At 42.7% G+C, this 27,851-nt stretch overlaps 2 protein-coding genes across 2 annotated transcripts in view; one reads left to right on the top strand and one right to left on the bottom strand.

Moving 5' to 3' along the window:
- The window catches only part of LOC124555047 (bifunctional arginine demethylase and lysyl-hydroxylase JMJD6), a 551,390-nt gene that overhangs the window by 460,307 nt on the left and 63,232 nt on the right, over positions 1 to 27,851 (top strand). The gene's annotated exons all lie outside the window — the stretch shown is intronic.
- Positions 18,763 to 20,346, bottom strand: LOC124555046 (actin, muscle). Its single transcript, XM_047128817.1, has one exon. It carries the CDS (start codon positions 20,297 to 20,299, stop codon positions 19,169 to 19,171), a length of 1,131 nt encoding a protein of 376 aa, XP_046984773.1. The 5' UTR covers positions 20,300 to 20,346; the 3' UTR covers positions 18,763 to 19,168.

Genomic DNA, 27,851 nt, shown 5'->3' with positions numbered 1-27,851 from the left:
CATGTTCTATGTCCATACTATGCGAACCGCTGTGAAGTGCATGGTAGGGGTACGTTCCACTGTACCAGTTATTAGGGTCTTTACTCGTTGCATTCGCGTATGGAGCGCAGGAAAAACGATTGTTTAGACGCCTCTGTGCGTGCTGTAATTAACCTAATCTTATCCTCATGATCTTTATGCGAGCGATATATAGGGGGCTCTAGTATATTCCTAGACTCATAATTTAAAACCGGTTTTTGAAACTTCGTCAGTAGATTTTCTCGGGATAGTTTCCTTCTATTTTCAAGAGTCTGCCAGCTCAGTTCTTTCAACATCCAGTGACACTCTCCCGTGGGTCAAACAAACTTGTGCCCATTCTTGCTGCCCTTCTCTTTTTACCTTCGATAACCCCTGTTAGAACTGTTTGGTACAGGTCTCATACACTCGAGCATTATTCTACGATGGGTCGCACAAGTGATATGTAAGCAATCTTCTTCGTAGACTGGTTGCACTTCCCTAGTATTCTACCAGTAAACCGAAGTCTACCACCTGCTTTACCCACGACTGTGCCTATGTAATCGTTCCACTTCATGTCCCAACTAAGTGTTACACCCAAGTATTTGTAAGAGTTTACAGATTTCGACTGTGACTCACTAGTATTATATTCGTAGGTTATTATGTTTCTTCGTTTTGTGAAGTGTACAACACCCCTTCCACCACTTTGAAATCTTATCAAGGTCTGACTGAATATTTGTACTGTTTCGTTCAGACTGTACTTAGTTGTACATAACTGCATCGTCTGTGAAAAATCTACATCTACATCCACATTTATACTCCGCAAGCCACCCAACGGTGTGTCGTAGGGCACTTTACGTGCCACTGTCATTACCTCCCTTTCCTGTTCCAGTCGCGTATGGTTCGCGGGAAGAACGACTGCCGGAAAGGCTCCGTGCGCGCTCGAATCTCTCTAATTTTACGTTCGTGATCTACTCGGGAGGTATAAGTAGGGGGAAGCAATATATTCGATACCTCATCCAGAAACGCACCCTCTCGAAACCTAGACAGCAACCTACACCGCGATTCAGACCGCCTCTCTTGCTGTGTCTGCCACTTGAGTTTGCTAAACATCTCCGTAACGCTATCACGCTTACCAAATAACCCTGTGACGAAACGCGCCGCTAAAAACTCTTCAATCCAGCCACACAGCTGGTCTGATATTCCGTAGGCTCTTACTTGTTTATCAGGCGACAGTGCGGAACTGTATCGAACGCCTTCCGGAAGTCAAGAAAAATAGCATCTACCTGGGAGCCTGTACCTAATATTTTCTGGGTCTCATGAACAAATAAAGCGAGTTGGGTCTCACACGATCGCTGTTTCCGGAATCCATGTTGATTCCTACAGAGTAGATTCTGGGTTTCCAGAAACGACATGATACGCGAGCAAAAAACATGTTCTAAAATTCTACAACAGATCGACGTCAGCTTTGCGCTTCTGCTCGACGACCCTTCTTGAAGACTGGGACTACCTGCGCTCTTTTCCAATCATTTGGAACCTTCCGTTCCTCTAGAGACTTGCGGTACACGGCTGTTAGAAGGGGGGCAAGTTCTTTCGTGTACTCTGTGTACAATCGAATTGGTATCCCGTCAGGTCCAGTGGCCTTTCCTCTGTTGAGTGATTCCAGTTGCTTTTCTATTCCTTGGACACTTATTTCGATGTCAGCCATTTTTTCGTTTGTGCGAGGATTTAGAGAAGGAACTGCAGTGCGGTCTTCCTCTGTGAAACAGCTATGGAAAAAGGTGTTTAGTATTTCAGCTTTACGCGTGTCATCCTTTGGTTCAATGCTATCACCATCCCGGAGTGTCTGGATATGCTGTTTCGAGCCGCTTACTGATTTAACGTAAGACCAGAACTTCCTAGGATTTTCTGTCAAGTCGGTACATAGAATTTTACTTTCGAATTCACTGAACGCTTCGCACATAGCCCTCCTTACGCTAACTTTGACATCGTTTAGCTTCTGTTTGTCTGAGAGGTTTTTGGCTGCGTATAACTTGCAGTGAAGCTCTCTTTGCTTTCGCAGTAGTTTCCTAACTTTGTTGTTGAGCCACGGTGGGTTTTTCCCGTCCCTCACAGTTCTACTCGGCACGTAAGTTACTATTAGTATTGTCCGCAAGATCGTTAATGTAAAACTTTAATACCCAGCACATTTCTCTCTGTTACACGCAAAGCTACTTCTACACCTGTCGTTGACTCTCCATCCGAGATAACATACTGTGTCGTCCCTAATGAGAAATCCTCAATCCAGTACATATTTTGTCTGATACTTTTGATAACAAGCGTAGATATGATACTGAGTCAAATGCTTTACAGAAATTGAGAAATACTGTATCCACCTGCCTGCCTTGACCTATGGCATTCAGAATGTCATGTGAGAAAAGTATGAGTTGGGTTTCAAATGATCTATGTTTTTGAAATCCATGCTGTTTGGCATATAGGACGTTATTCTGTTCGAGATACCTCATAATGTTTGAGCTTAGAATAAGTTCTAAAATTCTATAAGAAATAGATCAAGGATAAAGGGCCGTAGTTTTGTGGATCACTTCTGCTACCTTTCTTGTAGACAGGTGTGACCTGTGCTTTTTTCCAGCTACTGAGTACAGAGGGACTAACTCAGCCGAAAATAGAGTGTAGAATCTGACGGGATTCCATCAGGCCATGGAGCTTTGTTCAGTTTTAACGATTCCACCTGTTTATCGACACCTCTGACATTAATATCTATTTCACTCATCTTTCTATTGGTACGAGAATTAACCTGAGGCAGTAATCCTGGATTTTCTTCTATAAAGGAACTTTTGAAAACAAAGTTAAGCATTTCTACTTTCGTTTTGCTACTCAGAATTTCAGTTCCTGTCTCGTTCATGAGTGACTGGTGTTCCACTAATAGTCTTTACATACGACCAGAATTTCTTTCAGATTCGTGAAAGATCATTTAACAATATTCCCTTTAGGTAGTCACTTGTGGAGCGGCGGGTTATAATTTTATATGTTGTTTTGCCGTCTTCCTCACGCGAGCCTGGCAACTATTTTTATGGTCAGCCAGAAAGCGATGGAGTACGTACTGACCATAGTTTCCAGTCTGCACGGCCACATTCTGGTCCAGACCACTGAAAGAAATATTTATATTCTCTTTCTACTTGTCGGGATCAGGACTATGATTATGAATGAAGGTATAAAGTCCTAGTTCATACATATATTTAGTAAAGTATCTCTCGCGCAACACTTTGGAAATCACTATGTTCAATTGACAGTAAATCTCTCTATTCTAAACAGCACAACCAGCAGTTCAGAGGCGACATCTACGGTACGTTCCTAACAAATTGTCTTTCGCCTTGACTACTAATTCTCAAACAAATGTTCCAGATAAATGCTCGCCACAAAACTGGAAATATTAGTCACCACTTGCCACGCAGATTTGTGATTATCACGGACTGCACACTAACTGTTACTTTAGAGAAATCCAAGCGATCCAGGACAGTCCTCGAGGGTTCACTGTCAGTTATTACAGAAAATACGCGTTTTGTCACAGCCCGTCTCCGACGTCTTCAGAGGCAGAGCGAAGTCCGACGTTTAATAGACGCGGATCCTACAGTGGCTTATTGTGAAGTGAACCTTCTTTCTGCCTCTTGGGTTGTATTTACACACACATCAAAAAACGTTTTGTATCACATCGGTTCAGAGATTTCCGGAACCAGTACAGAAAATTGGAATAGAGATCAACATAAACACCATTTCCGCCCTTCTTATTTGTCATGAGAACCACACATTGTATGTTGTACCACCATACAGCGAGACCTTCAGAGGCGGTGGTCCAGATTGCTGTACACACCGGTATCTCTAAAACCCAGTAGTACGTACTCTTGCATTAATGCACGCCTGTATTCGTCGTGGCATACTATCCACAAGTTCATCAAGGCACTGTTGCTACAGATTGTCCCACTCCTCAACGGCGATTCGGCGTAGATCCCTCAGAGTGGTTGGTGGGCCTCGTCGTCCATAAACAGCCCTTCTCAATCTATCCCAGACATGTTCGGAAGGGTTGATGTCTGGAGAACATGTTGGCCACTCTAGTCGAGCGATGTCGTTATCCTGAAGGAAGTCATTCACAAGATGGGCACGATGGGGGTGCGAATCGTCGTCCATGAAAACGAATGCCTCGCCAATATCCTGCAGATATGTTTGCACTATCGGACGGAGGATGGCATTCACGTATCCTATAGCCATTACAGCGCCTTACATGAACACCAGCGGCGTACGTCGGCCCCACATAATGCCACCCCAAAACAGCAGGGAACTTCCATCTTGCTGCACTCGCTGGACAGTGTGTCTAAGGCGTTCAGCCTGACCGGGTTGCCTCCAAACACGTCTCCGACGATTGTCTGGTTGAAGGCATATGCGACACTCATCGGTGAAGAGAACGTGATGCCAATCCTGAAAGGTCCATTCGACATGTTGTTGGGCCCATCTGTATCGCGCTGCATGGTGTCGTAGTTCCAAAGATGCACCTCGATATCGACGTTGGGGGTGAAGTTGCGCTTCATGCAGCCTATTGCGACAGTTTGAGTCGTAACATGACCTCCTGTGGCTGCACGAAAAGCATTATTCAACGTGGTGGCGTTGTTCTCAGGGTTCCTCCGAGCCATAATCCGTAGGTAGCGGTCATCCACTGCAGTAGTAGCCCTTGGGCGGCCTGAGAGAGGCATGTGATCGACAGTTCCTGTCTCTCTGTACCTCCTCCATGTCCGAACAACATCGCTTTGGTTCACTCCGAGACGCCTGGACACATCCCTTCCTGGCACAAAGTAACAATACGGACGCGATGAAACCGCGGTATTGACCGTCTAGGCATGGATGAACGGAATGACTGGAACTGATCGGCTGTCAGACCCCTCCGTCTAATAGGCGCTGCTCATGCATGGTTGTTTACATCTTTGGGTGGGTTTAGTGACATCTCTGGACAGGCAAAGGGACTGTGTCTGTGATACAATATCCACAGTCCTCTGGGAACCAGGGTGATACAAAACTTTTTTGATATGTGCCGCAGCGGACGGCCAAGGGAACATCTGCTGTCATCTGCCTTAAGCACATGGCAGTAGTTTCTGGACGACCGCTTTCCCGGACACATAATCTTCAATAACAAAGTTATGAATTAATTTAGAATCGTCTTAAATTTTACCTGCATTCAGGTAAGTTGTTTGAAATCATAGCATAAGTTTCAGCTTGTTTGATTAACAACTTTGCCTTCTAGAATTTTTATAGTGAAACTAACGGTAGATCGTTACCTCTGAACTATAACTTTAGTAGAACTTGTATTGGCTGTTATTAATACTACAATTCTAAAATTTGTTATAACTCTATTATTTAGTAGGTTTTATTATGGGCTGTAACCTAAAATTTTCTATCATTAAAATTACAGGTACTTAATGGGTATATTTTAGTTACAAATTTGGTTTTCGTTAAATTACTCAAAAGCTATAAGAAGTAGCTTAATGTGGTCTTTTAATTATTATTTTTAGGTTGACCTGAAGCATCATAGAAATTTTTTACTTTTCTTAGTCTAATATTTAGCGCCTTCAATTTTTCTTAAAAACGTGGATTTCGACTGTAATTTTTATTCTATTATGCTGAAACTTACACCACTTTATTTATGACCTCCATAGGCCAATTATGACCAAATTCTGGCTTTCTAGCTTGATTATTTAGCCCCACTTGTTTTTTTCTTAGAACTGTATTTTATTGAAAACTATTAATTTAATTACCTTAAGACTTGACATTTAAAGCGTTATTATATTAAAGTATATGTTGACAAAATTTGAATATAAAATTTTGACTTTTAGTTTCATACTTAATTATGGTGCAATACTTGTGCGCTACGCGCGGACGCGTTAAGGTGACGTGGCTCTATTAGCAGTGAACTGAGGGAAGTCCCGGCACACTCGCTCGCCTCTGTGTCTCACAAAAGATACAGCGCTTGTTTCGCTTTACACTGCTCTCTTGACTGTCGAACGCGTTTCATTCAGCATCTCTCTATCTGTTTGATACCTATTACGCAGTAGTCTCTGTTTCTTTAGAAGTTTCTTTACATTGACTGTATACCATGGAGGATCGCTCCCATCATGAACTGTTCTACTGGATCCATATCTATTCAGTGCATGGTCAACTATACTTTTGAACTTGAGCCATAGTTCTGCATGCCGTTCAGATATAGTTCGCAGTATATCATGGGACAAAAGGGCAAGCTGAATTTCTCTGGAGCGATGCTTTCTAAAACCGTGCTGATTCGTGGACGGAAGTTTCTCAGTCTCAACAAAGTTTATTGTATTTGACAATATGTTCAAGTATTCTGCAGCGAACCGATATAGCTGTTCTAACGCAAGACGCTGTACGGAGTGTCGACATGTTGCCTTAGACAGCTCCATCACCAGATCTGCCTTCAATGGAGTACATATTGGACATCGTCCGATGACAACTTCAGCATCATCCACGACCGGCATTAACCGTCCCTGTAGTAACCGACCAACAGGCATGGAGCTACGTCCCACAAACTGCCATGCTTACATTCAACATTCTGGAGGTTACACCGGCTATTAATGTATTAGCATTTCACATTTGCAATGGCTTACCTCACGCTTATATTAAACTGTAATCTTGCAATGTTATTCACTTAAATATGTTACCTAGACTAATGTACTTCCGAAATTTCATTACTTTGCTTCACATTAATTATTTTTTGGTGTTGCGATTTTGTCCGTCACTGTATAAAGGGTCGCGTAACCTACGAAACACATTTTGTTCTATATATTAATCTTCCTGTCTTTTAATTAAAAATCAACAGCACTTATAGCAAACCTGAAACTGCCAATGTTTAGTTCAGGCTTTATTCGAGAATTGTTGATTTGTAACATTAAATAGAAGGATGTTGCAGTAAACATTAAAAAAACACAATTTTTCATAAAACGCTAGAAAACATAATTTCCTCAAAAAATGCAAAATTGAAAAACATAAAAAACAAAATATATTAAACATCACTTCAGTGCTTCGTTGAATTTATGTACTCGTAAAACATGTTAGTGGCATTCGTAAACAACTTTCACATTTATCAATAATTACAGAAAACTCTTGCCTTTGATCATGATGATAAACGTTATATATACGCAAAATAACAACAATAGTTGTATAGATTCTTTTATGTTTGTACATTTCAGGGGACTGGTCCATGAATACCAGGGGAAACCTTGAAAAATTTTCAGTTTTCTAAATAGTATAATTCAAAGAATAAAATTTGTAAGCCCATATAATGATTCCCATCTTTTAAGACATCTTTTGGGAACATTTTATGTATGAACCACAGCTTTAGCTCTCACACTTTATTTAATCGTATTTTTTTGTGCAAGTGAAATAAACCATGCTAATTATTTATGTACATCATAGGTTCGCATTACTCAAAATACAAAGTAGAAGGTTTATTTCTTCCTGTATTTTATTTACACTATTATCCCGAAAGCACGCTACTGAAAAGATGGTGCCGTCATAAACTGTGGTACAAAAAATTTTTAAGTATGATTATCAAAAATTCTGGAAATGAAGTCAAGGTTTTTCTTCAAAAAAGCACTTTATTTTCAAAGTTAAGTCACAAGGGTAGTCTACCTTATAGTTAAGTATGTTTTAAGACAGTATACAAAATTTCAGCTCTGTATCCTTAAATTGCAAAAAATGTAGCAGGCCAAGGGGTGTGAGGTAACGGGCGAGTTGTGGCGCCCTGGAAATGTTCTACGGTCGGAGTCGAGGCGGCCGAGCAGGACGCTCGTCAAAGCCGTGGCTCGTTAGCGACCTCGTGATACCGATAACAGCTGGACCACGTGGGGCCTACCTTTTGCTCTATTCCTTTGATCTATGTTTATTTAATTTGTTTATGTACAGGGTTATTACAAATGATTGAAGCGATTTCACAGCTCTACAATAGCTTTATTATTTGAGATATTTTCACAATGCTTTGCACACACATACAAAAACTCAAAAAGTTTTTTTAGGCATTCACAAATGTTCGATATGTGCCCCTTTAGTGATTCAGCAGACATCAAGCAGATAATCAAGTTCCTCCCACACTCGGCGCAGCATGTCCGCATCAATGAGTTCGAAAGCATCGCTGATGCGAGCTCGCAGTTCTGGCACGTTTCTTGGTAGAGGAGGTTTAAACACTGAACCTTTCACATAACCCCACAGAAAGAAATCGCATGGTGTTGAGTCGGGAGAGCGTGGAGGCCATGACATGAATTGCTGATCATGATCTCCACCACGACCGATCCATCGGTTTTCCAATCTCCTGTTTAAGAAATGCCGAACATCATGATGGAAGCGCGGTGGAGCACCATCCTGTTGAAAGATGAAGTCGGCGCTGTCGGTCTCCAGTTGTGGCATGAGCCAATTTTCCAGCATGTCCAGATACACGTGTCCTGTAACGTTTTTTTCGCAGAAGAAAAAGGGCCGTAAACTTTAAACCATGAGATTGCACAAAACGCGTTAATTTTTGGTGAATTGCGAATTTGCTGCACGAATGCGTGAGGATTCTCTACTGCCCAGATTCGCACATTGTGTCTGTTCACTTCACCATTAAGAAAAAATGTTGCTTCATCACTGAAAACAAGTTTCGCACTGAACGCATCCTCTTCCATGAGCTGTTGCAACCGCGCCGAAAATTCAAAGCGTTTGACTTTGTCATCGGGTGTCAGGGCTTGTAGCAATTGTAAACGGTAAGGCTTCTGCTTTATCCTTTTCCGTAAGATTTTCCAAACCTTCGGCTGTGGTACGTTTAGCTCCCTGCTTGCTTTATTCGTCGACTTCCGCGAGCTACGCGTGAAACTTGCCCGCACGCGTTCAACCGTTTCTTCGCTCACTGCAGGCCGACCCGTTGATTTCCCCTTACAGAGGCATCCAGAAGCTTTAAACTGCGCATACCATCGCCGAATGGAGTTAGCAGTTGGTGGATCTTTGTTGAACTTCGTCCTGAAGTGTCGTTGCACTGTTATGACTGAATGATGTGAGTGCATTTCAAGCACGCTTTCTCGGCTCCTGTCGCCATTTTGTCTCACTGCGCTCTCGAGCGCTCTGGCGGCAGAAACCTAAAGTGCGGCTTCAGCCGAACAAAACTTTATGAGTTTTTCTACGTATCTGTAGTGTGTCGTGACCATATGTCAATGAATGGAGCTACAGTGAATTTATGAAATCGCTTCAATCATTTGTAATAGCCCTGTATTTAATGGTGTGTGTTAGAGCGTGTTTATGGTCCAGCCGTAGGAATATTTACTTAATTTCAAGTTATTTAAGTGTAAATCCGGTATTTCGAATGTGTTTCAATACGTTTGTGAGTGTACATTTGCTTGGAGACATAGAGGGAGCGCTATAGCCAACCACAGCGCTCGTGAATGGGGAGACTGGATGGAAGCGAGTTCGGGAGAGAGGACACGGTAGTTTGGAAGAGGGCGGCGCGAGAAAGGGTGCGCCACACGACACAGGAAGTGCTGGACGCGACGGCGCGGCGGCGGCGGACGCTCAGTCACGGCAGAGACTTGCAGTGTGTGGAGCGGTTTGCGCGTGGTCGCGAGAGATGGAAATACTTCCGGGTGCGAACTCGTGAACTTGTGAGACTTCCGAGGAGTCTACAGTGAAGACGTAGTGTGCGTTTAGAAGCGAATATCTCGCGAGCTGTCTTGTTGTTCATAACTAATTATGTGCTGTAGGAATCTATTGTTTCCCCGTTATTCAACTTATATTTTATTTAATTGCTGGACCATCGATACCAATAAGTGTTTTGCAGAAATATACCGCGTTCTCAAAAGTACCTCTACTATCGTACTCATCATTTAAAGTCTTTAAGACAGTACCTGCAGACTTCATTTAATTGCAGTCTTTCATTTATACATTTATATGTTACATTTATAATTCGCAATTGCCGAGTGATAGAAACCTTCGACCATTCGATTCATGTGTGTATTCTTATCGTATACTGTAGACTCACCAGTATTTGGCCTGTAATGCGGCAACTACGTATCCCAGCCCCTAGAGAACGAAACCAGCCAAAACTTTTAATATTTCAACTCTGAGTGGGAGGGTACGTAGTTCACGGTCACCTCATCATCTCACATTTTCTGTTTTGAAAGCCCGCAGTGGAATACAAATGTGTAAAAAATGAGATTGATACGCAGTACAAAATGGCTAAGCAGGAATGGCTAAAGAACAAATGTGAGTATTAAGAAACGTTTATCATTAGGGGAAAGGTAGATACCACCTACAGGGAAATTGAAGAGGTCTTTGGAGAAAAGAGAACCAGCTGTATAAATACCAAAAGCTCAGATGGAAAACCAGTCCTGAGCAAAGAAGGGAAAGCTGTAAGGTGGAAGGGGTATACAGAAGGTCTGTACAAAGCAGATGAACTTGAAGGCAATATTATACATCTATCTACATCCAAATCTGCATGGATACTCCGCAACTCACATTTAAGTGCCTGGCAGAGGGTCATCGCTACACCTTCACAATTCTCTAATATTCCAATCTCGTAGGGCGCGCGGAAAGATCGAACACCTGTATATTTTCGTGCGAGCTCTGATTTCCCTTATTTTGTTATGGTGATCGTTTCTCCCTATGTAGGTCGGCGTCAGCAAAATATTTTCGCATTCGGAGGAGAAAGTTGGTGACTAAAATTTCGTGAGATGATTCCGCCGCAACGAAAAACGCCTTTGTTGTAATGATATCCACCCCAAGTCCTGCATCATTTCAGTTACACTCTCTCCCCTATTTCGTGATAATACAAAACGTACTGTCCCTCTTTGAACTTTTTCGATGCACTCCGCCAATCCTAGCTGGTAAGAAACCCATACCGCGCAGCAGTATTCTGCGAACAAATGTAGTGAAGGCAGTCTCATTAATAGATCTGCTACATTTTCTAAGTGTCCTACCAATAAAACGCAGTCTTTGGTAGGCCTTCCCCACATTTTCTATGTTTTCTTTTCAATTTAAGTTGTTCGTAACCGTAGTTCCTAGGTATTTAATTGAACTTACGGCCTTTAGATTATACTGATTTATCGTGTAACCGAAGTTTAATGGATTCCTTTTGGCACTCATGTGGATCACCTCACACGTTTCGTTATTTAGGGTCAATTGCTAATTTTTGCACCATACAGATATCTTTTCTAAATCGTTTTGCAATTTTCTTTGATCTTCTGATGACTTTACTAGTCGATAAATGACAGCGTCATCTGCAAACAACCTAAGACATCTGCTCAGATTGTCTCCCAAATCGTTTATATACAGGGTGGAGAAAAATTGCGTCATGAAATTTTAACTCTGGAGAGCTGATACCGATGGGAACCAAAGTTACTAATGTTGTGTAGGTCGACAACAAACCATTTTTAAACTACAGAAACTTGCTCTGATTGGCCGTGGGATTCCTCTGTTGCTGTTCGTCGGGTTGACGGGCAGTGCTATGGTTGTCGGTTCACACATACAAACGTCCCCAACCCCTTCACTGCCTCAACGTGATACAGGGCTATTACAAATGATTGAAGCGATTTCATAAATTCACTGTAGCTCCATTCATTGACATATGGTCACGACACACTACAGATACGTAGAAAAACTCATAAAGTTTTGTTCGGCTGAAGCCGCACTTCAGGTTTCTGCTGTCAGAGCGCTCGAGAGCGCAGTGAGACAAAATGGCGACAGGAGCCGAGAAAGCGTATGTCGTGCTTGAAATGCACTCACATCAGTCAGTCATAACAGTGCAACAACACTTCAGGACGAAGTTCAACAAAGATCCACCAACTGCTAACTCCATTCGGCGATGGCATCCGCAGTTTAAAGCTTCTGGATGCCTCTGTAAGGGGAAATCAACGGGTCGGCCTGCAGTGAGCGAAGAAACGGTTGAACGCGTGCGGGCAAGTTTCACGCGTAGCCCGCGGAAAATTGGCTCATGCCAGAACTGGAGACCGACAGCGCCGACTTCATCTTTCAACAGGATGGTGCTCCACCGCACTTCCATCATGATGTTCGGCATTTCTTAAACAGGAGATTGGAAAACCGATGGATCGGTCGTGGTGGAGATCACGATCAGCAATTCATGTCATGGCCTCCACGCTCTCCCGACTTAACCCCATGCCATTTCTTTCTGTGGGGTTATGTGAAAGATTCAGTGTTTAAACCTCCTCTACTAAGAAACGTGCCAGAACTGCGAGCTCGCATCAACGATGTTTACGAACTCATTGATGGGGACATGCTGCGCCGAGTGTGGGAGGAACTTGATTATCGGCTTGATGTCACTAAAGGGGCACGTATCGAACATTTGTGAATGCCTAAAAAAACTTTTTGAGCTTTTGTATGTGTGTGCAAAGCATTGTGAAAATATCTCAAATAATAAAGCTATTGTAGAGCTGTGAAATCACTTCAATCATTTGTAATAACCCTGTACATACGCACACGTGTCGAATAGGTCTTTCTGTTTGTCTCCACCTCACGCCAGAGGCATCCACACACAAGTTTCGCTTCGCTTCGGAGCACACACACATCACCTGCGATTTAATCATACAGTAAGCATGGCGTCACTTTATTCGTTTGAAGAACAACGAGATATGTTTTTTGTTTATGGACTAGCCGACGGTAATGCACATGAAGTTCCACGGTTGTATGAGGAACGGTACCCAGCAAGACGACACTCACACCCGCAAATGTTTACAGCAATTCACCGGCGACTTGGTGAAACACGCTCGTTAGTTGGTTACCATAGTGATGCTGGAAGTTCTCGAACACGACGGGATGCTGCATTTGAAGAGACTGTTCTCGAACGCTTCGAGGAAGCACCTGCGACAAGTACTCGAGCGGTTGGACACGACATGGGGGTCACTCATCGGTTAGTCTGGGAGGTTTTGAGAGATGACGGCCAGCATCCTTTTAGTTTCCACCCCGTCCAAGGCCTAAATCCTGTGGCGGACTATGAACACAGGCTAGGGTTTTGCTGGTGGTTTCTGCGACATATTGCACGAGATCCCGACTTCCCTGCCGTTGTGTCGTTTACCGACGAGTGCACATTCCATCCGGATGGCCTTCACAACATTCGAAACGTTCATTACTGGGCAAGGGCAAATCCTCACGTCACGTACGTCCACGGACACAAGGAACGATTCTCGCTCAACATTTGGGCAGGCATTGTGCGTGACCATCTGACTAGACCAGTCTGTCTACCTCCTCGACTTACCGGGGCAAATTATTTTCACTTTTTGCAAGAAACTCTACCCGTCCTGCTGGAAGATGTTCCCCTGGACATACGTCTACGCATGTGGTTGTAGCATGATGGGGCGCCTGCATATAATAGTCGTGCTGTGCGCGGATATTTAAATGAACTCTTCGACAGCAGGGTAATTGGCAGAGGTACTCGTAGGACATGGCCCCAGCGATCACCAGACCTCACGCCACCGGACTTTTTCCTGTGGGGTTCTTCAAGGTTCTAATTCACCCACCCGGACGCGAACCACCTAGAAACGGAGAGGGATTAATGGATCGCATTCAACATGCCGCAAATCACATCAGGGCAATGCCAGGAATCTTTGAAAGAGTTCGGCAAAACACCGGTCGACGTTACTAAGCTTGTGTCGCGTCAGAGGATCGCCAGGTCGAGCACCTGCTTTAAGCAAACAATGTCCTAGCTACAAAAAAGGCCCTTTTCAGGGCCGACACAGTTTGTAAAAGACTTTCTGTACGCGAACTAACGGCTGCTGACGGGTTTATTCTCGGTACGTCTTATCATAAAACTACAATAGAAGTGTCGGGACCTCTACGGATTCGCCCCCAGAGTGGAAGGTTGGCGCGCTACCACCGAGCGCAATCTCCGGCAGGCAAAGTATTTGCGATCATGCGTTGTCCAGAGCATCCGGCAACAGGGCAATCCCGCGGCCAATCGGAGCGCGTGGCGCCAACTTTCCGTAGTTAGAAAATGCTGCGTTATCGACCTACACAACAACAGTAATTTTGGTTCCTACTGGCATCAGCTTTCCTGGGTTAAAATTTCGTGACACAATTTTTCTCCACCCTGTAGATAAGGAACAGCAAAGAGAACCCCAGAAGTCACGTCTGTTTTACTTGATGACATTTCGTCGATTACTATGAACTCTCTCTGACAGGAAATCACGAATCCAGTCACATAACTGATACGATATTCCGTGAGCACGTAATTTCACTACAAGCCGCTTTTGTGGTACACTGTCAAAAGCCATCTGGAAATCCAGAAATATAGAATCAATTTGAAATCCCTTGTCAATAGCATTCAACACTTCATGCGAGTAAAGAGCTAGTTGTGTTTCACAAGAACGATGTTTTCTAAATCCGTGTTGACTGTGTGTCAATAGACCGTTTTCTTCGAGATAATTCATAATGTTCGAACACAATATATGGTCCAAAATCCTGCAGGATATCGACGTTAACGATATGGGCCTGTAATTAAGTGGATTATTTTTACTAACTTTCTAGAATATTTGTGTGACCTGTGCAACTTTCCAGTCTTTGGGTACGGATCTTACGTCGAGCGAATGGTTGTTATAGCATAGAATTGGAAGAGGACGTAGATGAAGGTGATATGAGAGACATGATACTGCAAGAAGAATTTGATAGATAAGTGAAAGACCTAAGTCGAGACAAGACCCCAGAAGTAGACGACATTCCGTCAGAACTACTGATAGCCTTGGGAAAGACAGCTACGACAAAATTCTTCCATCTGGTGTGCAAGATGTATGGGACAGGCGAAACACTCTCAGACTTCAAGAAGAATATAACAATTCCAATTCCAAAGAATGTAGGCGCTGACAGGTTTCAGTATCACCAAACTATCAGTTTAATAAGTCATGTTTAAAAATACTAACACGAATTCCTTACAGAATAATGGAATCTGATCTCGGGAGAGATCAGATTGGATTCCGGAGAAATGTAGGAACACACGAGGCAGTACTGACCCTACGTCTAAATTTAGAACATAATCTACGTTTATAGCATCTGTAGACTTGATAAATGCTTTTGACAATGTTGACTGGAGTACTCTCTTCGAAATTCTGAAAGTATGGGGGTAAGGCTATTTACAACTTGTACAAAAACGAGACGGCGGTTATAAGAGTGGAGGGGCACGAAAGGGAAGCAGTTGTTCAGAAGGGAGTAGAGTTGTAGCGTATCCCCGATGTTTATCAGTCTGTACATTGAGCAAGCAGTAAAGGAAACCAAAGAAACTTCCGTAGTAGGAATTAAAAATTCAGGGAGAAGAAATAAAAACAAGGTTTGGTGGTGACATTGTAATTCAGTCAGAGATAGGACAGGACTTGGAAGAGCAGTTGATCGAAATGGACAGTCCCTTTAAACGAGGATATAAGATGACTTCAACAAAAGCAAGACAAGGGTAATGGAATATAGTCGAATTAAATGACGTTACGCTGAGGGAATTACATTAGGAAATGAGACACTTAAAGTAGCTGATGAGTTTTGTTATTTGGGCAACAATACAACGGATGATGGCCGAAGTAGAGTGTATGTAAAGTCTTGACTGCCAATGGCAATAAAATTGTTTCTGAAGAAGAGAATCGAATATAGATCAAACTTTTAGGTAGTATTTTCTAAAAGTATTTTTACGGAGTGTAGCCATGTATGGAAGTGAAATATGGACGAGAAACAGTATAGACAAGAAGAGAATAGAAGATTTTGAAATGTGGTGCTACAGAATATTGCTGAGGATTAGATAGGCAGATCACGTAACTAATGAAGTGGTACTGAATATAATTGTGGAGAAAAGAAATTTGTGAGGCAACCTGACTAGAAAAAGGGATCGGTTGGTGGGTTAAAAGAAGGGATCGGTTTGTAGCATGCATTCTGAGGCATCAAGTGATCAGTGATAAATCTGTCATATATTTTCCCTAAACTGATTTTATGTATTCTTTCTACTTTAAATAGATCTGAGCACGTATTGCTAGATATTTAACGTTTGTTAATGTTTCAAATATTTGAACATCAGACAGTAATGAATCTTTCTGAATATTTACGGACAACAAGCTACATTTTTACGTGTACGGTGAAGTGCAAAGCTTGTATGTCCATTTACCTCGCCACCCTCCCCCCCCCCCCCCCACCCCCCGGCCACTTACCGCTCTATCTAATCTCGAGCCTCATTTATTGTTACTGCAAACGAAACCTCCATTCTGAATTGAAGTCGCTGAAACTGAATGGACAAATCGGCTGGAATCACTGATGTACGGAGTATGGGAGCAACCTCTCCACCTGATGATTCTCTGAGTACAGTAGCTTCAACGACAGTGTCTCTAATAGTTTTAATCTGCAAACGGGGAGGATTACAAAGTTTCGGGCGATTTAGATTCTGTGGTAGTACTCTAATCACAATAGGATAAGCCGTAAATAAACCTTTCTGTTTTCTGCAAAACCGACGGCAAGGAAGAAAACTAAACGGCACATTGTATACATTTTCACAGCACAGGAGACAACAGCACACTATTTTATTTCTCTCAGTCAGTCTTAACATAACACCTGTTCGTCTTTAAAATATGTATATAGCTGATGTCAGTCTGAATGTTTATTAGTATATCATGTAAAAATTTGAAGAAAATCGGTCAAGAGCTTTTGCAGACTTCTGCCGACAACGTTTCTCTTCTGTTCATTTACATACCATATGTATTAAAAAACATGTAGCATATGTCCGTCTGAACGTTTATTGGAGTATAGTTTAAAAATTTGAAGTAAATAGCTCAAGAGCTTTTAGAGATTTTTGATAACAAAGTTAAATTACGACTTGTCTTGGTTTCGATGTATAGATTTCAGATATATATTAATATACCGTGTATATTTTAAATATGTAGCCTATGTCAGTCCGAACGTTTATTGGAGTATCGTCTATAAATTTGCAGTAAATCGGCAAAGAACTTTCCGAGATTTCTCTAAAAAATCTTTCCCTGTTAGATAGCGCATGTATATTTATACACCACATGTTTTTAAAAATATGTATAGCCCATGTCTGTCCGAACGTTCATTAGAGTATCGAGTAAAAGTGTGAAGTAAATCGGTCAAAAACTTTTTCTGATTTTTAGTAACAACATTAAACTATACATTGTCTTTTCATAGTACTATAGGTATGAAGATGGTATCAATAGTGACGATTGTCTTAATTTAATTTAGCAACATCCAAATTGAATTTTATGTCAAACCTGTGACAAGTTCAAATTAAAAGACAAATGCAATACACAGAGTGCAGTCAGCAACTGTATTTGTTCGATGCTCGACGCGTTCACCTACAGTCCTACATCTCCCTGATGACTGTCCCCATAAATATGATGAAATAAAAATCTTTAAACGTCTCGTCAAACCAATACATAATATAAAAAACTGTATGCAGCACATTTAGTGTTTCGTCTGAATGTAAAATTTACACAATAATCCACTTTAATTAATTCCAAGGTGTGCGTCTCACGTCATAAAATTTACTTCCCACCCTCATAAAACGAACGCAAAATTGCTCTTTAAGAACAAATCCGTCGGCGGGAGGCTGAGAGTTAATAAGACCTGCGAGGCGAGGCTGTTGGCACAGTCTTGTCTGCTGACTCGCTGCCAACAGCTTCGTACCAGAATACACGTGCGGCAAGGGAAAGCTCTGCTTTCAGTTCTATTCTCGTATCGCCAATATTTTTCACTTTCACCGTGTCAAGGAGTCGCGACCTATTATACATCACGGAATTTTTTATGTCAATTTTGTCTCATAAGAAGTATAAAGCACAAAATAACTAAACAAATTACACTTAATTTATATGACGTCTCTCTTAACTGTAAACATCGTAATGAACAGAACGAGAACAATTTTCCTACCCGTAAAAATGAGATTCTACCTAGTGGGTAGTGATTTATACGTCCCGTTCTCTATGTTCATTGGATTCTTCGTATGTAATCAAATCACAGACGATGGACATTTCAGAATCACATAAATAGGTTGGTATGTCGCCAGTGGGCTCATGGCATGAGAAAGGATACTGATTATTCGACACCAAAGAGAATTATGCGTTCTTCTTTGCCGTTACAGCGAAAGCGATAGGGTAGTGATTTAAATGGATTTTGGTTTTATCATTTCCAATAACCAATATATTAAAAAACGAAAGCTAAACTTTAATTATATTAAAGTAATTCTTAAGACCAATTAATTAGCCCTATGGATGGTATAGGTGGAAAGGTAAGGGTTGGGGAGGATGGGATGTTTTAATTTTATCGTGAAATCGCTAATACGCTTCATACTCTCACAGGTACATTTCCTCGACATCATTTTGTTCATGTTTACGTGCATACTCTTGCTCTACTTACTTGATTTTGTTTTTTGCTTAATTCTCTTTAGTTTGGAACATGATTTGCAATAACACAATGTGATCAAGAAATTACAGGATACCCAGATTCTTTTAGAGATGGCATAAGTTGTGAGGTTTGTTTCTTTGGAATTACAGGGGAGAGCGATAAAAAATTGCACAATTTCTTATCGTCTTTCATATTATCTCCATTGACGATTCGATAGTCCAAAGTAAAATAAGTTGAAACACAATGAATCGGGGGTTTATAAAAGAAATTGATTGATTTCGGAATTTGCCTCACAGTTTTCAATAAATTGCCATGTAGGTCATATAGGATATGTAAGGGAATATAAGGCACAAATAAAACAAACAGTCATCGATAGTTTCTTTAATATATTTTTGTGCAATGATGTATCGATATGTACATTATAAAGTTCTCAATGTGAGCACTTTGGAAATAATAGTTCTTCTCTCACATACATAAATAAAGTAATAACGAATAACTCTCGTAAAAAAAGCAATTCTCTTTGTATATTTCTAAAATAAGATGTTAACACATTATGTGACCGACAATAACGATAGGTGTTCGTAGAATGAAAATAATATCAGTAGTAACTATATCGTTCGTTTTGCAGTAATTGAACGCTTGCATAACAAAGGCCACTGAGTCGGATTTCCTTACATGAGAACGCAAAACAGAAAAATGATGATGTGTAGATGGGAGATGATGGAGCCGTTTGCTGGACAACCGCGGCGAATTGGCTGCTCTGAGTCGCAATTTAGAAGCACTTGCGGTGGACGATGCCGGGGCCGGATTCGTCGTATTCCTGTTTCGAGATCCACATCTGCTGGAAGGTGGACAGCGAGGCGAGGATGGAACCACCGATCCAGACGGAGTACTTCCTCTCAGGGGGAGCGATGATCTTGATCTTGATGGTCGACGGAGCCAGGGCGGTGATCTCCTTCTGCATCCTGTCAGCGATACCGGGGTACATGGTGGTACCGCCGGACAGTACGTTGTTGGCGTACAGGTCCTTACGGATGTCGACGTCGCACTTCATGATGGAGTTGTACACGGTCTCGTGGATACCGCACGATTCCATACCCAGGAAGGAAGGCTGGAAGAGGGCCTCGGGGCAGCGGAAGCGCTCGTTGCCGATGGTGATGACCTGGCCGTCAGGCAGCTCGTACGACTTCTCCAGGGACGTGGAGGCGGCCGCGGTCGCCATTTCCTGCTCGAAGTCCAGGGCGACGTAGCACAGCTTCTCCTTGATGTCACGGACGATTTCCCGCTCGGCGGTGGTCGTGAAGCTGTAACCGCGCTCCGTCAGGATCTTCATCAGGTAGTCGGTAAGATCGCGACCGGCCAAGTCCAGACGCAGGATGGCGTGGGGAAGAGCGTAACCTTCATAGATGGGGACGGTGTGGGAAACGCCGTCTCCGGAGTCGAGCACGATACCGGTGGTACGACCGGAGGCGTACAGGGACAGCACGGCCTGGATGGCGACGTACATGGCGGGCGCGTTGAAGGTCTCGAACATGATCTGCGTCATCTTCTCGCGGTTAGCCTTGGGGTTGAGGGGGGCCTCGGTGAGCAGGATGGGGTGTTCCTCTGGGGCGACTCGCAGCTCGTTGTAGAAGGTGTGGTGCCAGATCTTCTCCATGTCGTCCCAGTTGGTGATGATGCCGTGCTCGATGGGGTACTTGAGGGTGAGGATACCTCTCTTGGACTGGGCCTCGTCTCCTACGTAGCTGTCCTTCTGCCCCATGCCCACCATGACTCCCTGGTGGCGGGGCCTGCCCACGATGGACGGGAAGACGGCTCGCGGCGCGTCGTCGCCCGCGAAGCCCGCCTTGCACATTCCGGAGCCATTGTCCACGACCAGAGCAGCAACGTCGTCGTCGCACATGATTGCGGTGTAGGTGTCGGGTCCTGCAGCGACTGAGCGGCCAGTGCCGGCGGCCGCTACTTATACCCTCGCCGGACTCCGGGAATAACTCGCGCCTTACAAGGGCGCGGCGCCGCCCACGCGCCTCCCACGGCCGCCTGCCATCTACGGCCGCTGCAGCCGCCGGACGCCACGCGCCGCACAACGTCACATGACGCACTAATATCGCCCACGTTCAAATAACCTACATACATTCGCACCTCCTTCGGAAATACCGAAGTCTGCACCCTCTTTACTTTTTTCTCGCGCGCTATCCGAAGATACCCCGCAGTTCCGAAGCGCAGCGGCGGTCGCTTCTATTCTGATCCGACTGGCATCTGTTTTTGCAGAGTTAGCGTATAAATCTAAATACGGCATAAAATTCGAAATATACAATAAACGGCATAACGAAATCGGCTGCAGTATATCATTCCGATTGCCTAGTAAGTGATTCGCACGTTTAGTGGACGTACAACATGTATATTATCTAATCATTGTGTCTTCCTTAATCGTTAACTTGTGTAACCCAATATTTGAGTGATAATATTTAATCTGTATTATTTCCAATAAGTATTTGAGTTTGTGCGTTCTTCCTGTGTGATATGACACAGTTTTCTCGGAGGAGAAATACTTCGTTTGAAAATTTCGTACATCCAGAGATCTGTTTCGCTACTCATCTGCGACGACGTTCCTTCGTAAATGATATAAAAGAATACGAGTCAAAATTATTAATAATTTTTACTTCTAAATACCATCTTCAGCTGTTCTCCACGAACATTACGAAATTGCGTGCTGCGTAGGTCACCTATAACTGAAAGGTTGGCCATTGAGGTTAACATTAATGACGCCTTGTTGTTGTTGTGGTCTTCAGTCCTGAGACTGGTTTGATGCAGCTCTCCATGCTACTCTATCCTGTGCAAGCTTCTTCATCTGCCTTAGGAGCATTAAATTGGTTTACGAAACGAGTTAAGCAAAAACAGTGTGGAAAAATATATATGAATTCGGAAAAGAGCCTCCGTTGAGCGTTTTAATGTGGAAATCTTGTTTCTAATCGATTACTTTTCCATTGACGATTTTTTTCTATCTGAAAACACATAACTGTAGGCGGCTACTAACTAATCTGAACGTTCTTTTGAATCCAATATTTTCAATACTCCTCTCCTATAATTCGAGGCAGATACTGAAAGTCTTATGTACTCTTCGTAATTCGTGAGATCAAAATGTACACGGTCTGAAGTAGTAAGAGCAAGATAAACGTGCACTCTGTATCTGATCTAGCTGCCTCTTAGACAAATGTCATCTGCCATTGCTTCGAAGGCTTCTAAGAGACATATGCTAAGCAAAATTAGTCTCAGGCAGCAGCGTTAGAAGGAAATATATTTATAGGCTATAATGTAAATGTTGCGATAATTTGACGGTTACTGTTCCAAAAAAGAACCCAAACCTGGATCTAAATAGCTACTTTGGGAACGGAGGGACGTAAGATTGGCATACAGGTTGCACTCCAAACATCTACATAACAATGAAAATATCGCCTGTGTGCGCTGTGTGTTAGGAAACAAACTTGTTCCATTCACTCATGGCACTTGGCGTTGACAACAGTAAAGCCCACTTTTCCCTTCGCCCTAAAACTTGTATTCAGTACTGCTGGGTTTGTTTTTCTGCCGCTGTTATTTATGCGTTAAATGGTTCAAATGGCTCTGAGCACTGAGCGACTTAACTTCTGAGGTCATCAGTCCCCTAGAATTTAGAACTGCTTAAACCTAACTAACCTAAGGACATCACACACATCCATGCCCGAGGCAGGATTCGAACCTGCAACCGTAGCGGTCGCGCGGTTCCGTACTGTAGCGCCTAGAACCGCTCGGCCACCCTGGCCGGCTATTTATGCGTTAACAGCGATGTACAGCAGTATAGATAAATTTACGCTGCCTAATATGCACCTCGTGTGTGGGGTCACTGAATTCAGTGCAAGAATGGCATAACGAAGCTCAGCCGAGCTGTTCCCGCAGCGACGTTAACTACATCATAGTACATACTTACGAGTCTGTACGCAGGTACCTACTAGAAACCGGATCTTGCGTGTTATGGTGTTTGTACATTACAGGCTTTTTTACTATTGTGGTAGTATTGGCGAAGATATAAAGATAACCACGGTAACGCACAGAATAAATCATAATTACAATATTATTCCGCAACGTGTCACCTACTTGTAACACAGTCTCCATGACTTACATAGAGAACTTAGTTCTTTATCTTTGATTTTACAGTGCCTTCGTACTTTTGAAAGTGTGTGTGTGTGTGTGTGTGTGTGTGTGTGTGTGTGTGTGTGTGTGTGTGTGTGTGTGTCTGTGTGTGTGTGATGGAACAAGTGAAGTCAACGGCTCCTTTGCTGTGCAGACTACCATCTCAGTTATCTATTGGCCGAGAAATCGCTATGTCCCCCTCTAATAACTTCCGTTTTTTTCTTCCATAGGGAATGATATGTGACTCTCATGTAATTGAAAATCAATAAATCCAGCGATCTAATAGCTGGCCGAAAACTTGCCTAATCATCACTGTTTTCAAAATCTTTTCCTTAGCTAAGATTTCTTTTGCAGTATATGAGACACCACATCTTCTTTCAGTTTAAGATTTTTTTTTAGTTTATGTTGATCAACAAGGGCTGTGTTCCAATTTAAATCCCTGTTCTTTACATATTCTTACCTCATTTGCAATATTGTTTCATCTGCTCCCAAATTTATCTTTCTTTCCATTTTTTCATACTGCTCTAGTTTTCATTTTTTCCCGTAGATATCTAAATTTACATCATCATTCATGACATCTATCGTAATTTTTTGATTCTTGAACATTGTTCGGTCAGACCTTCTTCTGATTTCCCGAGCCTTTTTTCCAAAAATATTGCACTATCAGTCTCCTTAATCCACACTCACCCACTTCGATAATGCCTCTATGAAGTATCATCCGTCACCCTAAAATTCTCATTCTTTGTCATCAACCCTAAAGTTCGTTTGACGCGCATCTCCATTTCTGTCGCTTGCCAGTTATCCTCTTGAGCAGTGCGGGGTAGCCGCGCGGTCTGGGGCGCCTTGTCACGATTCGCGCGGTCTCTCCCGTCGTAGGTTCGAGTCCTCCCTCGGGCATGAGTGTGTTGTCCATAACGTAAGTTACTTTAAATTAGATTAAGTAGTGTGTAAGCTTAGTGACCGATGACCTCAGCAGCTTGGTCCAGTAGGAACTTGCCACGAATTTCCAAAATTTCTCCTCTTGGTTCAAATGGCTCTGAGCACTATGGGACTTAACATCTGAGGTCATCAGTCCCCTAGAACTTAGAACTACTTAAACCTAACTAACCTAAAGACATCACACACATCCATGTCCGAGGCAGGATTCGAACCTGCGACCGTAGCTATCGTGCGGTTCCAGACTGAAGCGCCTAGAACCGCTCGGCCACTGCAGCCGGCTTTCTCCTCTAGATTTCAGTACAATTGCTGAGCTGTCAACCATCTGCCTCGTATGTTCATATCTAGGCCTGCCCCTACAAAAATGGTTCAAATGGCTCTGAGTGCTATGGGACTTAACATCTGAGGTCATCAGTCCCCTAGAACTTAGAACTACTTAAACCTAACTAACCTAAAGACATCACACACATCCATGTCCGAGGCAGGATTCGAACCTGCGACCGTAGCTATCGTGCGGTTCCAGACTGAAGCGCCTAGAACCGCTCGGCCACTGCAGCCGGCTTTCTCCTCTAGATTTCAGTACAATTGCTGAGCTGTCAACCATCTGCCTCGTATGTTCATATCTAGGCCTGCCCCTACAAAAATGGTTCAAATGGCTCTGAGTGCTATGGGACTTAACATCTGAGGTCATCAGTCCCCTAGAACTTAGAACTAATTAAACCTAACTAACCTAAGGACATCACACACATCCATGCCCGAGGCAGGATTCGAACCTGCGACCGTAGCGGTCGCGCGGTTCCAGACTGAAGCGCCTAGAACCGCTCGGCCACACCGGCCGGCCCTGCCCCTACAATTCCTTTCCTTTGATTACAGTTTTCAGCAACTACTCCTGTCGTAATATTTTATTATATCTCGTCGGTTAATGAGTTGTAGCTTACGCAATCTTTTTCTCATTGATTCGTTGCAGAATGCCTTCCTTATTCTTGCAATCTATCTGATTAACAGTCTCCCTTAACATAACATTTCAAAGTCTTATAATATTTTCAGTTTTGTTTTTCTCACTGTCCATGTTTCTCAAAAAGTGTTCTCCAAACATAGCTTTTCACTAAAACTTTTTCCGGTCTGAAGGTTTATTTATGTTAGCAGCTGAATCTTTCTAAAGAAACCCTTTTTCCCATGTGCAGTCCCTGATATGTCCTTCACGCAACTTCGCGCTTTATGTTTTCTACTTGTGAGACAGCAAAATTCACCTTCATCTTCATGACTTTCTTATTCACTTTTAACATTTGACCATTCAGCCTTATCACCTGCTGCTCACACCGTGACCTTAGTTTTTGATTTCTTTATACGCATATCATAGCCATCAATTGGCACCTATTCCATCGTATTAAGGACTCGATTCATTTCCTCTTCACTTTCGGCGCCACTGCTACATCATCATCGAATAGTCAGCGAACAGTATCGCACTGACTTTCTGTCCGTGATAAACCATCCCCATTTCGACCCAGTGCTTTACTTCGTTCATTCTTTGTTTAGCATATGAAATAAATAATAGTGGTGGCAAAGACCAACCTTTCATTGTACCTCTACTGATTTTGTCGTCTTGTACTCTTTCTGCAGTATCGACTACTCATTTCCACTTCGATTAAGGAGAATGAATTACCTTTCTAGTCCTGTAGTTCTTACCACGCTTCTTAACAATGGAGAGCATTTTATTTCATTCCATATCCATAAATTCAGATGTATGTTTTCTTCTTTTTCTTACATTTGCGCTTTATTTTCAACCAAAATGTCAAAATTGTTTCTCAGGTGCTCCTAATGCTTCTAAATCATACTAGTCCTTTCTTGATTAAATTTTTCCCTGCATTGCATGATAAAATACTACTATCAGTATTTTGACATAGGTGATCCCAGACTGATTGTCCGGTGATTTTTGTAACTTTCCGTACTCGCTTTATTCAGAAGCGTAATAATTACATTCTTATTTAAATCTGGCGGAACTTCCCCGCCTTCATAAATGTTATCCACCATCTTTATAGATGCTCTATTTTTTAGCCTGAATACCGTAATAGTTCCACTGGTATTCGGTCAGTTTTTGGACGTTAGTTCCTTCCGAGATAGTGCATAGCTTTTTAAATTCAGAAATAAGGGCATTTCTCCAGATAATTTCCGTACATTTTGATGAAGTACACGTGGCTATTTTTGTTCAACTTTCTGTCTTACTCTCATGTGATAATGTTAATGTTTGTTACTTCGTATATAGCTAAATTTTATTGCTCTGTATTTTGATTATATTTTTGTAATACGCCGGTTATTAAAATGGAAACACAGGGAAGGATAGCAAATAACGAAATTTTGCTTATTGTACCTATACAGGACAGCAGGAAGAATATACAGGGTGAGTCACCTAACATTACCGCTGGATATATTTCGTAAACCACATCAAATACTGACGAATCGATTCCACAGACCGAATGTGAGGAGAGGGGCTAGTGTAATTGGTTAATACAAGCCATAAAAAATGCACGGAAGTATGTTTTTTAACACAAACCTACGTTTTTTTTAAATGGAACCCGGTAGTTTTGTCAGCACATCTGAACATATAAACAAATACGTAATCAGTGCCGTTTGTTGTATTGTTAAATGTTAATTACAGCCGGAGATATTGTAACCTAAAGTTGACGCTTGAGCACCACTCCTCCGCTGTTCGATCGTGTGTATCGGAGAACACCGAATTACGTAGGGATCCAAAGGGAACGGTGATGGACCTTAGGTACAGAGGAGACTGGAACAGCACATTACGTCCACATGCTAACACCTTTTTATTGGTCTTTTTCACTGACGCTGTACCTAAGGTCCATCACCGTTCCCTTTGGATCCCTACGTAATTCGGTGCTCTCCGATACACACGATCGAACAGCGGAGGAGTGGTACTCAAGCGTCAACTTTAGGTTACAATATCTCCGGTTGTAATTAACATTTAACAATGCAACGAACGGCACTGATTACGTATTTGTTTATATGTTCAGATGTGCTAACAAAACTAACGGGGTTCCATTTAAAAAAACGTAGGTTTGTGTTAAAAAACATACTTCCGTGCATTTTTTTATGGTTTGTATTAACCAGTTACACTAGCCCCTCTCCTCACATTCGGTATGTGGAATCGATTCGTCAGTATTTGATGTGGTTTACGAAATATATCCAGCGGTAATGTTAGGTGACTCACCCTGTACAATTAAATCTGTAGGTGATGTGAGGGGTGTACAGGATGCGAAATTGGCAAGGCATCGACTTAAACTGAGCTTAGAGGAGAGATAAGGATACGTCATCCACGCTACCTCATCTCTCTGACAGAGTTCATCAATCGAAGTGATTTGCAGTGGTGGATGCCAGGTTCCCGGTAACGTACGATGAGATGAATGCGTGAGAGATGAGGAGAACATGGTGGTCACGACAACAGTCGAACTCCCTTTCTATCGAGGTAGGCCAGGATAGCACGGACAACATGTGATCCTGCGTTATCTTGTTGAAAGACAAGGTCACGGAGACCTCGAAGATACGGCACAGCAACCGGCCTGCCCTCTATACGTCTTAAATCCACGGCGAAACAAGCAATACGTATGTGCGGGCGACAGCTAGACCTGTGGGATGTTGAGTTCGTGCATGACGTAAAGTATGGCTCTCATGTACCCATCGATTCCATATGCTCGCGACAGTCGCAGGACTCTGATCAACGCGAGCAGTAAAATCGCGGAACAATAAACCGCAGTCTCGATACCCTAGGATCCTTCCGCTGTCGAATTTCGACACGTACTAGTTTCTCCTTCTTACCCGGGGCATAATGCGATCTTCTCACAAACTGCCGAGAATCAAATGTATTTTGTGTATGAGAAAGCCACTTTGTAATCTTCCCCTGTGTACAGAATGTAGATTGCGTTGCAACCTACCTACTTTGTGCTGTTATGCTGAAATGATAATTATTTGCATACCCAAGCATGTAGCGAACTTGACGACAGTTTGACATCTGTTGCATGCCGCCCACATGATGTTTCATTTTTAATGTACAACGAGTGCTATACCATCGCTTCCACTAATGACATCACTATTTCCACCACAGAAACTATCTATGAAATTAATAATTGTGCAGAAATTTAATGAATGGATCTATGGGGATGAGATCGGTGAAGCTGCAACGACATGAATAATATAAGTGCACATCGTTCAGATACACTGAACCTGTGGCGTAATGATTATGTAGTGAAGAACGACATTTTCATGCCCGTGGAGGATTTCGTTATTATCACGAGCAGTCGCCTTAACCATTAGGTTCGCTGAACTCTCCGCCTGGCCTG

Source organism: Schistocerca americana, chromosome X (genome assembly GCF_021461395.2).
Source record: "Schistocerca americana isolate TAMUIC-IGC-003095 chromosome X, iqSchAmer2.1, whole genome shotgun sequence".
In the NCBI taxonomy this organism is placed as follows: domain Eukaryota; kingdom Metazoa; phylum Arthropoda; class Insecta; order Orthoptera; family Acrididae; genus Schistocerca; species Schistocerca americana.
Note: the sequence above shows the minus strand (reverse complement) of the source record. Positions and strands in the feature narration are given on the sequence as shown.

What these genes read in the sequence shown, in the direction of transcription:
- LOC124555046 (XM_047128817.1), bottom strand. Translation starts at nt 20,299, where the DNA reads ATGTGCGACGACGACGTTGCTGCTCTGGTCGTGGACAATGGCTCCGGA.